The following is a 16138-nucleotide window of genomic DNA, read 5'->3' as shown; positions in this document are numbered from 1 at the left end:
ACTTTGCTGCTGCCCTCTCCTACACTTATGATTACTGGCTCCTGATCCTGGTTTCCTATTTGACCCTGCTCCTGCCTGATGTCTTGGTACCTTGCTGCCCGTCTGCTACCGAACCTGGCTATCCTTGTGACTACGTCCTGTCTCCTGTTTGTCTCTACTCTGTCTCCCGGTTATCTGCAACTCTGTTCCTGTGACTTTCTGCCTTCCAAGAGTCGCATCTTCTGTTTCAAGCTTCCAGGGCTATATCTGCAGGCACTCATGTTCATCCTGTCCCTTGGTTCCTTCTGTCTTCACTCTCAGCGGGACCCAGGCTGGAGATACAAGAGAGGCTGACCTCGTCACTTCAGACTCCGACCATGTACGTGACAGTTACACACCTTTTTGAAAGGCCCCAGAGGCTGCAACACCTAAGCAAGAGGCACCACTAACCAAACACTGCCATGATGACCAAGGAACTCTCCACTGGGGGGGGGGGGGTGTCTACCAGAAAAATATCTCCTGTTCTAGTATAACACTCACTCACCCTAATGTACCAGGACAACAGAAATAGAACAGGACTACTGTGACCTCCCCTTGTCCATAACATAGATGGTTGGGGTCCTGTAGTCCTGAGGCCGCGTACACACGCGCGGACTGTTGGCCCAACTTTGTCCGTCCAACAGTTTGAGCGAACAGTCCGCTCAAACTTAGCATGGACGGACATGGCCACACACGACGGACGAACAGTTTGCTGAAACCGTGCGCGATGACGTGAACGGCACGTACGACGGGACGAAAAATACGACGTCCTATACACTGCAATGCAACCTTCCGACGTGGAAATCCTTTCTGAGCATGCGCGAGACTTAGTTGGCCGAACAAGCCTACACACGAGCGAACAGTCCGCTGAAACCTTGTTTCAGCGGACAGTTTTTCGGAATTTCCGTAAGACCTTGTTCGGCCAACTGTCCGCTGAAACTGTCCGCTGAAGCCCCACACACGAGCGGACTGTCCGCCCAAACACTGTTCAGCGGACAAGGTTGGGCGAACAGTCCGCGCGTGTGTACGCGGCCTCAGAGAAATATAACCGATAACTACTGGTGTTTGTAACCTGTGCTGACTTCTCTTTGCTGACTAGATTTCTAGCAGAATCAACATGTATTTTTTTCACTTATCAAACAGATATTGTATAATAAAACACACTAAATGCTCCATTTAAAAGACCAAAAGGGGGTGAATAAGTGGTAGTTTTACATACTTTTTCTATGAAAGCCTGGGTTGGAAGAAATAGAGCTCATGACTCCACCCCCCCCCCACCCAAAACCATTCTGTAAATGCGTGCCTGGCTTTCTCTTTTGCAGTTTTTTTATGTCTCTGTAAAACGAGCATGCAGCAAGCAAAGTCATAGTCTCATGATATGAAAAATTGTTCCAACGGTGTCACTAAGTATTAAAGTCATTAGGTCAGTGTGATGACCAAGCGACTAGGCTGAGATAATGTCATCAGTCTGCTGCAGGCCGGTGATGGCATTTCCTCAGTCGCCACTCCCCCAGTAATCACACTGGAACTTTTGTAGGAAACCACAAGTTGAGAGGGAGCAGTAGGGATCTCATATTTGCCAGAATTGAACACAACCAAGAACTGTATACAGTAGGGAAAATATTTTTTTGTTCCCCTGCAGATTTTGTAAGTTTGCCCACTTACAAAGAAATTAAAGGTCTTTAATTTTTATCAAAGGTGTATTTTAAATGAAAGAGACAGAATATCAAACATAAATCCAGAAAAAAAACACATGATGCAAATGTTAGAAATTGATTTGCAGTTCAGAGAGTAAAACAACTATTTGATCCCCTACCAACCCACAATAATTCTGGCTCCCACAGACTGGCTACAGTATGTGCTCATGTGGTACACAGATTACTCCTGTAAATTTTAGGCCCCTTTCACACATGCGGACAGTATGTCCATATTTCATACATCCGTTTGCGGATGAAATACGGACATACATGCATCCCTATGGGACAGCGGGTGTCTGCGGATGAACATCCGCAGACACCCGCTATTGTCCACCTCCGCAACAGTCTGATTCAGCAGACAGAGGAAAATCCTATTTTTCTATCCGTCTGCAGAGCGGAGCGGATGAACACGGACAGACGGGCCATGCTCATCCGATCCCCATAGAGGAGAACGGAGAGCTGACAGGGCGGTCCCTGCACAGTGTGTGGAGACCGCCCTGTCCGCCGCCGGCTCAGCGGGGACAACGGAGCGATCCCCGCTGAGCAAGCGGATCATCACGGGGCGGATCATTACTGATCCGCCCCGTGTGAAAGGGGCCTAAGAAGGTGCTCCTAACGACAACTCATGTGTATAAAAGACACCTGTCCACAGAAACTCTTTCTTCCATTTAAACCTCACCATCATGGGCAAGACCAAAGAGCTGTCAAAGGACGTCAGGGACAAGATTGTAGACCGGCACAAGGCTGAAATGGGCTACAAGACCATCAGCAAGAAGCTTGGTGAGAAGGAAACAACTGTTGAAGCGATTATTCGCATATTGAAGAAATTCAAAATAACCATCAACCGCTCCTTGGTCTGGAGCTCCATGCCTCATGCGGTAAGGATTATCATGAGAAAAGTGAGGGATCAGCCCAAACTACACAGGAGGAGCTTCTGAATGTTCTCATTCAGTTGGGACCACAGTCCCCAAACAAACCATTGGTAGCACAATACGCTGCCATAGATTGAAATCCTGCAGTACCCGAAAAGGTCCCCCTCCTCTGGAAGGCACATGTACAGGCCCATCTGATGTTTGCCAATGAACATCTAAATGATTCAGAGAAGGATTGGGAGAAAGGGCTGTAGTCAAATGTGACTAAAATTGAGCTCATTGGCATTAACCCCACTCTCCATGTTTGGAGGAAGAAAAATGCTGACTATGACCCTAAGAACACCATCCCTACAGTCAAGCATGGAGGTGGAAACATGATGATTTGGGACCGTTTCTCTGCTAAAGGTACAGGCCGACTTTGCCGCAGTGAGGGGCAATGTATTGTACAATCTTGGATGAGAACCTTCTTCGCTCAGCCAGAACACTAAAGATGGGTCTTCCTGCATGTCAGTGACCCAAAACATACCGCCAAGGCAACAAAGGTGTGGCTTAAGAAGCACATTAAGGTCATGGAGTGTTTAATTTGGGTGCCAATAATTTAATAATAGTAGAAAGGGGTACCTACATCCTATTAGATTGGATAAACTTGTATTTGAGGCTAGTGGACTTTAATGATACTATAACAATCTAAAATACAAAAAAGTATAAAACAAGTATAAAAATGTATTGAATTAACATCAACATATTAAAACATACATATTTATTAAACAATGATGTATTTCTGTCTATTTATTTGGGGGGGGGGGGGGGGGGTTACAACTAACAAAAAATGGCAGTACCAGTTGACCCTGTGTCATGCCAATTTAACTGACACAGGGTCAGCTGGTACTGCCATTTTTAAAAAATCCAGAAAAAACACGACACAAATCTTATAAATTGAGTTGCAGTTCGATTAGTAAAATAAGTATTTGATTCCCCAGTGAAATACGACTTAGTACTTGGTGGAGAAACCCTTGTTGGCAAGCACAGAGGTAAGACGTTTTTTGTAGTTGGTTACCAGGTTTGCACACATCTCAGGAGGGATTTTGGTCCACTCTTCTTTATAGATCTTCTTTAAGTCCTTAAAGGTTTCTTGGCTGTTGCTTGGCAACTTGAAGTTTCAGCTCCCTCCATAAATTTTCTATAGGATTAAGGTCTGGAGACTGGTTAGGCCACTCCATGACCTTGGAGAAATTTGTATTTGAGGCTAGTGGACTTTAATGGTACCTTAACAGTTTAAAATACAAAAAAGTATAAAAAACAAGTACATTTTTATTGAATTTATTTATGTTCAGGTAGGAACTGCTCTCCGTCACTACATTCAATGGCCCCTAAAGAACAGAGGATTCAAGTAGGAGACTTAGTCCAACAAAGTCCATTTTTTAAAATATCACTTGTAGGTGTATTGGCCTTTTTAAATGACTTTGTTAGCGTATTAGATTAAATTAAAAACTAGTATTTACAGTAAAGCAGTGATAAAGCTGGGCAGGTTACAAAACACAACAGAAGGGAGTTCTAGGGGCACAACATGATAGAAGGCAGTCCTTGGTTATTTAACAAAATGGAAAGTCCTGGGTTACCCCAAAAATGTAAGGGAATCTGGGATTACACATACAAAAAGTAACACAACTCATGTAAGTAATACAAATATGGAGGTCCAGTTCCAAAATGGCTACACTTCTGTCAGTAAAAACCTAATTTCCCCTTCATTTGCGACACGATTGACCATTAATAAGGCTCACTGGGGGGGGGATATAAAAAGTCTACACACCCCTGTCAGGTTTCTGTCATGTAAAACAAATAAGACAAAGATAAATAATTTCAGAAATGTTTCCACCTTTATTGTGACCTATAAACTGTGCAACTCAATTGAAAAACAAACTGAAATCTTTTAGGGGGGAAGTAAAAATGAAAAACGAAAATAATGTGGTTCCATACTATAAGTGTGCACACCCTCTTATAACTGCAGATGTAGCTGTATTCAGAATTAAGCAATCACATTCAAACTCATGTTAAATAGGAGTCAGTGCACACTTGCCATAATTTAAAGTGCCTTTGGTTAACCCCAAATAAAGTTCAGTTGTTCTAGTAGGTCTTTCCTGACATTTTCTTGGGACGCATTGTACAGCAAAGTCCATGGTCCGCAGAAAGTTTCCAAAGCATCAGAGGAATCTCATTGTTAAAAGGTATCAGTCAGGAGGAGGGTACAAAAGAATTTCCAAGGCATTAGATATACTATGGAACAAAGTGAAGACAGTCATCCTCAATTGGAGAAAATATGGCATAACAGTGACATCACCAAAAACTGGACGTCCCTCCAAAATTGATGAAAAGACGAGAAGAAAACTGGTCAGGGAGGCTGCCAAGAGGCCTACAGCAACATTAAAGGAGCTGCAGGAATATCTGGAAAGTACTGGCTATGTGGTACATGTGACAACAATCTCCCGTATTCTTCATATGCTTGGCCTATGGGGTAGAGTGGCAAGACAGAAGCCTTTTCTTATAAAGCAAAACATCCAAGCCCGACTAAATTTTGCAAAAACACACCTGAAGTCTCCCAAAAGCATGTGGGAAAATGTGTTATGGTCTGTTGAAACCAAGGTTGAACTTTTTGGCCCCAGATCCAAAAGATATGTTTGTCGCAAAAACAACACTGCACATCACCAAAAGAGCACCATACCCACAGTGAAGCATGGTGGTGGCAGCATCATGCATCGGGGCTTTTTTTTTCAGCTGGAACAGGGGCCTTAGTCAAGGTAGAGGGAATTATGACCAGTTTCAAATACCAGTCAATATTGGCACAAAATCTTCAGGCTCCTGCTCGAAAGCTGAACATGAAGAGGAACTTTATCTTTCAGCATGACAGCGACCCAAAGCATACATCCAAATGAACAGAGGAATGGCTTCACCAGAAGAAGATTAAAGTTTTGGAATGGTCCAACCAGAGCCCAGATCTGAATACGGTTGAAAATCTGTGGGGTGACCTGAAGAGGGCTGTGCACAGGAGATGCCCTCGCAATCTGACAGATAGGGAGTCTTTGCAAAGAAGAGTGGGCAAATATTGCCAAGCCTAGATGTGCCATGCTGATAGACTCATACCCAAAAACACTGAGTGCTGTAATAAAATCAAAAGGTGCTTCAACAAAGTATTAATTTAAGGGTGTGCGCACTTATGCAACCATATTATTTTTTATTTTTTACTTCCCTCCACCTAAAAGATTTCAGTTTGTTGTTCAACTGAGTTGTACAGCTTATAGGTCACAATAAAAGGTGGAAAAAGTTCTGAGATGATTTATCTTTGTCTCATTTTTTTACATCACAGAAACCTGACATTTTAACAGGGGTGTGCAGACTTTTTATGTCCACTGTGTGTATGTATATATATATATATATATATATATATATATATATATATATATATATATGCACATTACATGATTAGTTTTTAATTCCCTTGGTTTGTGACAGTTATACTTTAACTGGTGCATGCTGTAACATCCTTCCATCATCCGCAGTGTTAGGTGTTATGTTTAGACAGGATGTTACGGATTCTCTCTAGGTGGGGGCTGAGTGGCTGGCTCAGCATAAAGCTCCAGCGGCCCCCATCTCCCAGAGGTATGTATAATCTCCCAGATTATCTCTCACTGAATTAACATCTCATCCCACTGACCTGATCCAGAATAGAAGCCTGCCAAATTTCACTCACACACATTCTGGGCAAAGACATGTCCCCACCACACATGTACACATGTGAAGTAGTCTCTCAGCCCTTCAAGATGATGAACCCAACATGGAGATCTGCTCAGGTCTGGTACTCCAACGTGGTAGCTTCATCATGGTATGGCGGGCCTTTTAATCAGTTAACCAACAGCATGGCGCCATTTTCAGATCTGGTCATCGTTCTGTGATGGACATAAAAACTGGAGATTGACTGGTACTAACGGCTAGCAGCTTCTCTTTGCCATAGAGGTGGGCTGATCGTTATTGGATTGGCAACGCTCTCTTCTTTTCTTTGCTGCTTGTCTCCATCCCTACTGGAGTCATTGGATTCACGTGATACAAAGTCCCCACTTTATTCAGCACAATCCAAACTGAACATGTAAGTACACAATATTATAAGCAATTTGTTAATTTCTCATCTTTGACACAAACTCAAATACATATATACCATGAACAATAGATATAACATTTTACTATGCTTCTCTATATAGTACTGACATTTTTCTAGCTGCGATTTACTGAGTACATAGAGCCATTTACAATGGTCTCTGCACCTGAAGAAGCGCACACCCTTATGTCATTGCTATGGTCATATACCTCCTACAGCAACCTTTCTCAACCAGGGTTCCATGAAGGCCTAGAGTTCTTCCAGAGGTTGCTAGGGGTTCCTTGAGTAATAAGAAATCTCTCTCAGATGAGTAATCAATGACAGTGATATTTGTAGCTATCTCTAACTATATCTAGGTATCTCTAAGCCCACGTACACACGGTCGGAGATTTCGGCAACCAAATCCGTCGGATTTTGCCTGTCGGATTTAGTCCGACGGATTGTGTCCGAAACTGTTGCATACACACGGTCGGGCCAAGTTGGCAAAAAATCTGATCTTTCAGAACGGGATGACGTAATTTCGTTACGATGGGACTACATTCAGGCTAGTAGCCAATAGCTTTGATGTAGGAATTTGATCTGAGCATGCGTGGCACTTGGTCCGATCAAAATGCTCTACACATGATCGGATTAGGTCCGTCTGGCCCAGTTGGTCGGGAAATCTTTCCAACATGTTGGAAATTTGGGTCGGACGGAGATTCGGACCGAATCAGTCCGATGCATACCACACACAGTCGGATTATCTGACGACACGGTCCGATAAGACGCATTCCGACAGATTATCCGACCGTGTGTACAAAGGCTAAGGAGGATTCTTCCCAATCTCTGCAAATGTAAGGAGCTTTCTTCCTACTGACCACCAATGTAAGGAACATTCTTCTTACTAACCACCAATGAATGGAACATTCTTCTTACTGACCACCAATGTCAGGAGCATTCATTTTACTGACCACTAATGTAAGGAACATTCTTCCCGTTGACCACCAATGTAAGAGGTATTTTTCTCACTGACCACCATTATAAGTAACATTCTTTCCATTGACCACCAGTGTAAAGAAAATTCTTCCACCAATGTAAGTAAAAGATCAAATTAGGCTACCACTGTACCACATCCTACTCTTTACACAGACATACACGGGGAAACAAAATTGCTACTCCATGAAATGTACTAGGCAAGCAAAGTATAAAACATATACTTTATTCATATCAATTTAAATGAACATGGTGAACACTTTAATAAACCCTATATGGGAAGAATACATAAATATTGCCCTAGGAGAACTTAACATAGATACATATCCATTATAATAATCATAAAATTCCAATCTTGTGATGTCATAGCGTATAAGGTGGTGTCTCCTGATTCTACATCAACGCATTTCATGGTGAAAGCCATTCCTTCAGGATTGTGAGATTATTTAGTACAACCATTTTTCCAGCAGTATAGCAGCTGTGCAATGTAGAGGTCTTGGAGCGGACACAGGGGCCCATGGGAACCACACCACCCCTAAAGCTTCTACTACTTCCATCTTGTGCATCCCTTTGGTAATTGACTCCCTTCTCTCTTGGGGGTTTCTGGGTGGTGTAGTTCCAATGGACCCCTGTTTCTGCCCCCAAGACCTCTACATTGCACAACTGTTCTCCTCTTTAGCCTGGAGGTCCCAGTGCCCATGGTTGCCAAAAAAGAATGTCATATTTCAATTCGTCCATCTTTTGATTCCACTTTTAAATTAGCTTTGGACCAGAGAAGATGGGGTGGCACGGTGAACTGTGTTCACAGGCAGTGATTTTTAGAAGTATTCCTGAGCCCATGTTCTTTTTTTTTTTATAATTTTCATTGATTTTCAAAATATTACATATTAAGTAGAAAGTACTTAGAAAGACAGTGAAGACTGACTCATAAGCGTATCAGTCTTCACATGACATTAAGCCCCTGTACACACGGTCGGACATTCTGCCAACCAAATCCGTCGGATTTTGCCCGTCAGATCTTGTCCGAAACTGTTGCATACACACGGTCGGACTAAGTTGTCGAAAAATCCGATCATTCAGAATGTGATGACGTAATTTCGTTACGATGGGACTAGTAGCCAATAGCTTTGATGTAGGAATTTGATCTGAGCATGCGTGGCACTTGGTCCGATCAAAATTCTCTACACATGATCAGAGTATGTCCGATCAAACCAGTTGGTCGGAAAATATTTCCAACATGTTGGAAAATTGGGTCCGACGGAGATTCGGACCGAATCAGTCCGATGCATACAACACACAGTCAGATTATCCGACGACACGGTCCGATAAGACGCATTCCGACGGATTCTCCAACCGTGTGTACAAGGCTTAAGTGTAGTAAAGGCACTTTGTGTAAAAAATACTTAGAACAAAAAGAAACATAAATCTAGAATAACAGAACCCAAGCAAAAGGCTTATGCCGCGTACACATGACCGGACTTTTTGACAGCAAAGGATGGAACGAGTCCGTCGGACAATTCAATCGTGTGTGGGCTCCATTGGACATTTGCATGCCAAAAATCCGGCGAACTTTAGAAATAGAACATGTTTTAAATGTTCCCGCTGGAACTCCGCTGGACCGAGAAATACATTTGTGTGTATGCTAGTCTAACGGACAAAAAACTACGCTAGGGCAGCTATTGGCTACTGGCTATGAACTTCCTTATTCTAGTTCAATCGTACGTCATCACGTTTGAATCCGTCGGACTTTGGTGTGATTGTGTGTGTCCAAGTCCGTTCATTCAGAAAGTCCGCCGAAAGTCAGTCGGGAAGACTGTCGGACCTAGTCCGTCGAAAAGTCCGGTCGTGTGTACACGGCATTAGGCGCTCAGGAATTTCTGGGTCTATAAGATAACCATAGATGCAATGCTATTAAAGGAGCAGAAGCATGGATGTACCAAACCTATCTGAATAAAAAATGAATATATTGCAAGAAAATTACAATTGTTCTCCACATATCTGACATAGAGGAATAATACACCATTAAAGAGGTGATCAACTTGGAAAGCTCAATACCAGGGGTAACTATACTGTGGCATCTGCCAGAAGGGTGGTATCAGGGGGGTTACATGCCTGTTTTTAATGCATATACGTCTGTGGACCCAAAGATCACAGGCATCCAATATTGCATTTCGGCCTTGTCCCTTTCACACAGAGATTTCTCCAGAGTCTCTGAATGTTTTGATGATTTGTATGATTATGTACTGTAGATGATATAGTCTTTACAGTTTTATGTTGAGGAAATCGTCTACTTCTGAGACACCCTGACTCTCTAAGATCCTCTTTTTAAACCTTATCATGTTATTGACCAATTGCCAATTAACCTAATTAGTTGCAAAATGTTCTTCCAGATCTTCCTCTTTAGTACTTTGCCAGCTTTTTGTTGTCCTGTCCTAACTTTTTTGAGATGTGTTGCTGCCATCTATTTATTTTCTTACTGTAAACATTTGATATGTTTTCTACTGTGAATAAAATACGGGTTTATGAAATTTGAAAATCATTGCATTCTGTTTTCATGTAGACTTTACACAGTGTTCCAACTTTTTCAGAATTGGGGTTGTAGATCTTCTTTTCCCCTAGACCTAAACCAGCAGTTATCCTTGCAGTGTGGGCACAGCCCCACTGCATGGGAGAATTTTCAAGTTTCCTGAAGTTGGGTCTTAAACACAATTAATTTTAACATTTACATCTAGCTTTTACTTGACTTCACCAGTTATTTTTCATCATTAGTGTAAAGGAAAAGTAGTGGTTCAAAAAAATAAATAAACTACACTGGACTCAACAAATTATGTTTTGACCTTTGATCCTTCATAATGTATACTATCAGGAATGTGGTGGGAATAATGTGTCCTCTGCCCAAATATTTTGCACTAAAAGTTGTTATTTCACAGTGGCTAAGTGATTAGCACTGCTGCCTGGCAGTACTAGGGTTGTTGGTTCAAATCCCAACTCATGGCAGTACCTGCCTGAACTGTGTGTGTTCTCCCTGTGCCTGTGTGAGTTTCCTCTGGGTTTCTTTCCCACACTCCGAAGATATGCTGGTAGGTTAATTGTCTCCTGTCTAAATTGGCCCTTCTATGATTATCTGTGAACATGAGCTAGGGACCTTAGATTGTAAGCTCATGACTGATGTGAATGTATAATATATATGCATAAATTGACAGCACTATGTAAGTACCTAAAATAAATAAATATGTCACAAATTTGTGAGGTATGGAAGAGAAAGAATCCCTTATTCTTACATTGAGAACATGCAAAACTTATTGCAGATAGTGCTGTAAATAGGAATTTTATATATATACAGTATCTCACAAAAGTGAGTACACCCCTCACATTTTTGTAAATATTTTATTACATCTTTTGATGTGACAACACTGAAGAAATGACACTTTGCTACAATGTAAAGTAGTGAGTGCACAGCTTGTATATCAGTGTAAATTTGCTGTCCTCTCAACATAACTCAACACACAGCCATTAATGTCTAAACCGCTGCCAACATAAGTGAGTACACCCCTAAATGAAAATGTCCAAAATGGGCCCAAAGTGTCAATATTTTGTGTGGCCACCATTATTTTCCAGCACTGCCTTAACCCTCTTGGTCATGGAGTTCCCCAGAGCTTCACAGGTCTTCCACTCCTCCATGACGACCTCACAGAGCTGGTGGATGTTAGAGACCTTGCGCTCCTCCACCTTCTGTTTGAGGATGCCCCACAGATGCTCAATAGGGTTTAGGTCTGGAGACATGCTTGGCCAGTCCATCACCTTTACCCTCAGCTTCTTTAGCAAGGTCGACTTGGAGGTGTGTTTGGGGTCATTTTCATGTTGGAATACTGCCATGCGGCCCAGTCTCTGAAGAGAGGGGACCATTCTCTGCTTCAGTATGTCACAGTACATGTTGGCATTCATGGTTCCCTCAATGAACTGTAGCTCCCCAGTGCTGGCAGCACTCATGCAGCCCCAGACCATGACACTCCCACCACCATGCTTGGCTGTAGGCAAGACACATGTGTCTTTGTACTCCTCACCTGGTTGCCACACGCTTGACACCATCTGAACCAAATACGTTTATCTTGGTCTCATCAGACCACAGGACATGGTTACAGTAATCCATGTCCTTAGTCTGTTTTCTTCAGCAAAACGGTTTGCAGGCTTTCTTGTGCAGCATCTTTAGAAGAGGCTTCATTCTGGGATGACAGCCATGCAGACCAATTTGATGCAGTGTAGAGCATATGGTCTGAGAACTGACAGGCTAACCCCTTCAACCTCTGCAGCAATGCTGGCAGCACTCATATGTTTATTTCCCAAAGACAACCTCTGAATATGACGCTGATCATGTGCACCCAACTTCTTTGGTCCACCATGGCGAGGTCTGTTCGAGTGGAACCTGTCCTGTTAAACTGCTGTATGGTCTTGGCCGCCATGCTGCAGCTCAGTTTCAGGGCCTTGGAAAACTTCCTATAGCCTAGGCCTTCTTTATGTAGAGCAACAATTCTTTTTTTTAAGATCCTCAGAGAGTTCTTTGCCATGAGGTGCCATGTTGAACTTCCAGTGACCAGTATGAGAGAGTGAAAGTGATAACACCAAATTTAACACACCTGCTCCCCATTCACACCTGAGACCTTGTAACACTAACGAGTCACATGACACCGGGGAGGGAAAATGGCTAATTGGGCCCAATTTGGACATTTTCACTTAGGGGTGTACTCACTTTTATTGCCAGCAGCTTAGACATTAATGGATGTGTGTTGAGTTATTTTGAGGGGACAACAAATTTACACTGTTATACAAGCTGTACACTCACTACTTTACATTGTAGAAAAGTGGAATTTCTTCAGTGTTGTCACATGAAAAGATATAATAAAATATTTACAAATATGTGAGGGGTGTACTCACTTTTGTGAGATACTGTATGTATATATATATATATATATATATATATATATATATATATATTCTCTAGATACTGTTGACAGCATTAGACTTGTTGATGGCTATGGAATGGTTATTTTTATTCTCTTAATTTAATACCTCTTGTGAAGTTTGTATTTACTCTATAAGGCCCCTTTCACACCGAGGCGGTTTTCAGGCGCTACAGCTCTAAAAATAGCGCCTGTGTAGCGCCTGAAAAAACCCGACCCCTTTCACTCCAGTGTGAAAGCCGGAGGGCTTTCACACTGGAGCGGTGCACTGGCAGGACGGTGAAAAAAGTCCTGCTAGCCGCATCTTTGGAGCGGGTGAAAGAGCGGTGTATTCACCACTCCTAAACCGCTCCTACCCATTAAAATCAATGGCGCAGCGCGGCTATACCGCCGGAAAAGTGCCGCTGCAGCGGCGCTTTTAACCCTTTTTCGGCCGCTAGCGGGGGTTAAAACCGCCCCACTAGCAGTCGCATACCGCCACTAAAACGACGGTAGAGTGCCGCTAAAAATAGCGGCGCTTTACCGCCGATGCCGTACCGCCCCAGTGTGAAAGGGGCCTTGCACACGGAAACCAAAAATGAAAGGTATTTAGTAGGTGTTGTTTTTCTGTTCTGAATGCATTGCCTTCAACGGGTCTGTACAGACATGTACAAAAATAACAAAAATCTGCGTTACTGGTCAGTATATACAAATATGTGCATGCATGTGCATTATCACACCTCCTCCTATTGAATAGTAGATTATATTATATTGTGTAAATATTTGCCATTCTGGGAGCTATAAGCATTTTTACACATACACTATATGAACAATGCGCTTACCTTTTGCCAGGAAGATCCATTTGTTCATATATCAGTGTTCTGTGTGGACCTAAAACAAAATCCTTCATGCTACATACCTATTAGTCTTTTTAGCTAGTTCAGAATACTGCCTTTACACTTTATTAACCTATATTGTAAGTAAAATAAATTTGTATACCTTTTTCTTATTCTATTCTATTTCTTTTTCAACAATAAGGTGGTTTTGATAGGGACTCTGCTGTAAGGGGGGGACGCTGATGTAAGGGTAGACTCTGATGTCTGATGTAAGGGTAGACTCTGATGTAAGGGGGGCTCTGATGTAAGGGGGACTCTGATGTAAGGGGGAACTCAGATGCACTCAAATATATTTAGGGAACATCTTTTGCTTTGCTTTTTTTCTGTTGTTCTAAACCATATCACACCATATCAAGTAAAACTTTAAAAAAATAAGTTTGTCTGGCATTGATCTGTAAGTCATGTTCTGCAATGTATTTCTCGCTGTACCACTTTGAATGAAAACCTGGTACTTTTTAAATCAGATTTTGTTTAGCAATGGTTTTTATACAAAGTTATTATACAAGTGAATGCAGAAAAATGTGCCAAACAAGACATGGAGAATTATATAGTAAAATGCAGGTCATTTGGGGGCCAGTTAGCAATATTGATTATTGCCCGTCAAGTACAGTTATTCAATGGCAGTAATTGAGAAGGGATCCCAATAATCGGGCAATATCTTCTCTAACTCATAAACATCATCCATATCAATTATAAAAAAAATTTATTTCTATTTCTTTTTTTAAATAAAATAATCCCAGTTGTCTTCAAAATGCTTATCAGCAAAATTCATATTCTTTACATGTAATAACAGCTTTTAGACACAAGAGGGAACTGTTGTGCTGTATACAGTATGTCAATAATGAGTTTAACCACTTCGCATCCAGGCCAATTCTGACATTTCTCTCCTACATGTAAAATTCCTATTTTTTTTGCTAGAAAATTACATAGAACCCTCAAACATTATATATGTTTTTTTAGCAAAGACCCTAGAGAATACAATGGCGCTCGTTGCAACTTTTTATCTCGCACGGTATTTGCACAGCAATTTTTCAAACACGTTTTTTTCAGAAAAAAAACTGTTTAATGCTTAAAAAAAAACAGTAAAGTTAGCCCAATTTTTTGGCATAATGTGAAAGAGGAAGATACGCCGAGTAAATAGATACCCAAAATGTCATGCTTCAAAATTGCATGCGCTCGTGGAATGGCGCCAAACTTTCGTATTTAAAAATCCCCATAGGCGACGCTTTACATTTTTTTACTGGTTACATATTTTGGGTTACAGAGGAGGTCTAGGGCTAGAATTATTGCTCTCGCTCTAACGTTCGTGGCGGTACCTCACATGTGTGGTTTGAACACCGTTTTCATATGTGGGTGGGACTTACGTATGCGTTCGCTTCTGTGTGCGAGCTCACGGGGACAGGGGTGCTTTAAAAAATTTTTTATTTTTTTTTATTGTTAATTTTATTTTTATTTTTTTAGTTTTACACTTAAAAAAAAAAAAAAATTGATGACTTTTATTCCTATTACAAGGAATGTAAACATCCCTTGTAAAAGGAATATGGCACGATCGGACATATTTATAGTGACATATGGGGTCAATAAGACCCCATATCTCACCTCTAGGCTGGGAAGAATAATAAAAAAAAAAAGAACGATCCTGGCTTCCTAGCCAGATCGGCGCCGTTAATTTGAATACCGAGGCCGGGCGTGACGTCATAACATCGCACCCGGCCTCCGAACGATCATAGAGACTCCGGGGACAATCTAGTCCGCCGGAAATCTCTATGGTTACTTGCTGGGGCCGGCGGATCCTGTGACCGACTCACCGATGGAAACGGTGAGACGGTAGAAGCACCGGAGGGCAGCGGGGGGCGACGGGGGGGATGCTTCAGGCATCATTGAGATATAACCACTGAAAGCCCATGACATCAATAGACGTAGTGTGGGAACCAAGTGGTTAAAGGCTGTTCTTCAGGAAAAAGGATTTGTGGGATCTCTTATGCACTCTCTGGTAACTTGTTTATTTATTTATTTATTTATTTCAGTTACTTATATAGCACCATCAATTTACGCAGCGCTTTACATATACATTCTACATTCACATCAGTCCCTACCCTCAAGGAGCTTACAATCTAAGGTCCTTAACTCACATTCATATACTAGAGACAATTTAGACAGGATCCGAATAACCTACCTGCATGTCTTTGGAGTGTGGGGAGGAAACTGGAGTACCCGGAGGAAACCCACACAGGCACAGGGAGAACATGCAAACTCCAGGCTTGTGATGGGTACACACAGGAAGTTTTTTCTCCGTGGGCTGAACAAAAAACTGAAAAACATACAGATCACCGTACTAACACATCCAATGTTATTACGGCGCTGAAAAAAAAAACACGCGCAGATCACCGTACTAACACATCCAAAGTTAGTACGGTGCTGAACAAAAAATAAAACAAAAAGCGCACAGATCACCGTACTAACACATCCAATGTTAGTACGGTGCTGAAAAAAACAACGTAAAGATCGCTGTACTAACACATCCAATGTTAGTACGGCAACCTCCCCCCATTTAGGAGATATTAACCCTGCATGCAGCCAGTGACACTGGTGCATGTGC

At 42.0% G+C, this 16138-nt stretch overlaps 1 protein-coding gene across 1 annotated transcript in view; it reads left to right on the top strand.

The window, feature by feature from the left end:
- Window positions 1–6300: 6300 nt before the first annotated feature.
- LOC143983160 (estrogen-related receptor gamma-like) overlaps window positions 6301–16138 on the top strand; it is a 79180-nt gene continuing 69342 nt past the window's right edge. The window contains exon 1 of the mRNA XM_077482539.1: window positions 6301–6725. Coding sequence (XP_077338665.1) covers window positions 6724–6725 — 2 coding nt within the window. The 5' untranslated portion in view covers window positions 6301–6723. The remainder of the gene's footprint in view (window positions 6726–16138) is intronic.

This window comes from Lithobates pipiens, unplaced genomic scaffold, assembly GCF_037356315.1.
Source record: "Lithobates pipiens isolate NorthernLeopardFrog02 unplaced genomic scaffold, aLitPip1_a1.2 Scaffold_1, whole genome shotgun sequence".
Lineage (NCBI taxonomy): Eukaryota > Metazoa > Chordata > Amphibia > Anura > Ranidae > Lithobates > Lithobates pipiens.
The sequence above is the reverse complement of the archived record's forward strand: the minus strand, read 5'-3'. Positions and strand labels throughout refer to the sequence as shown.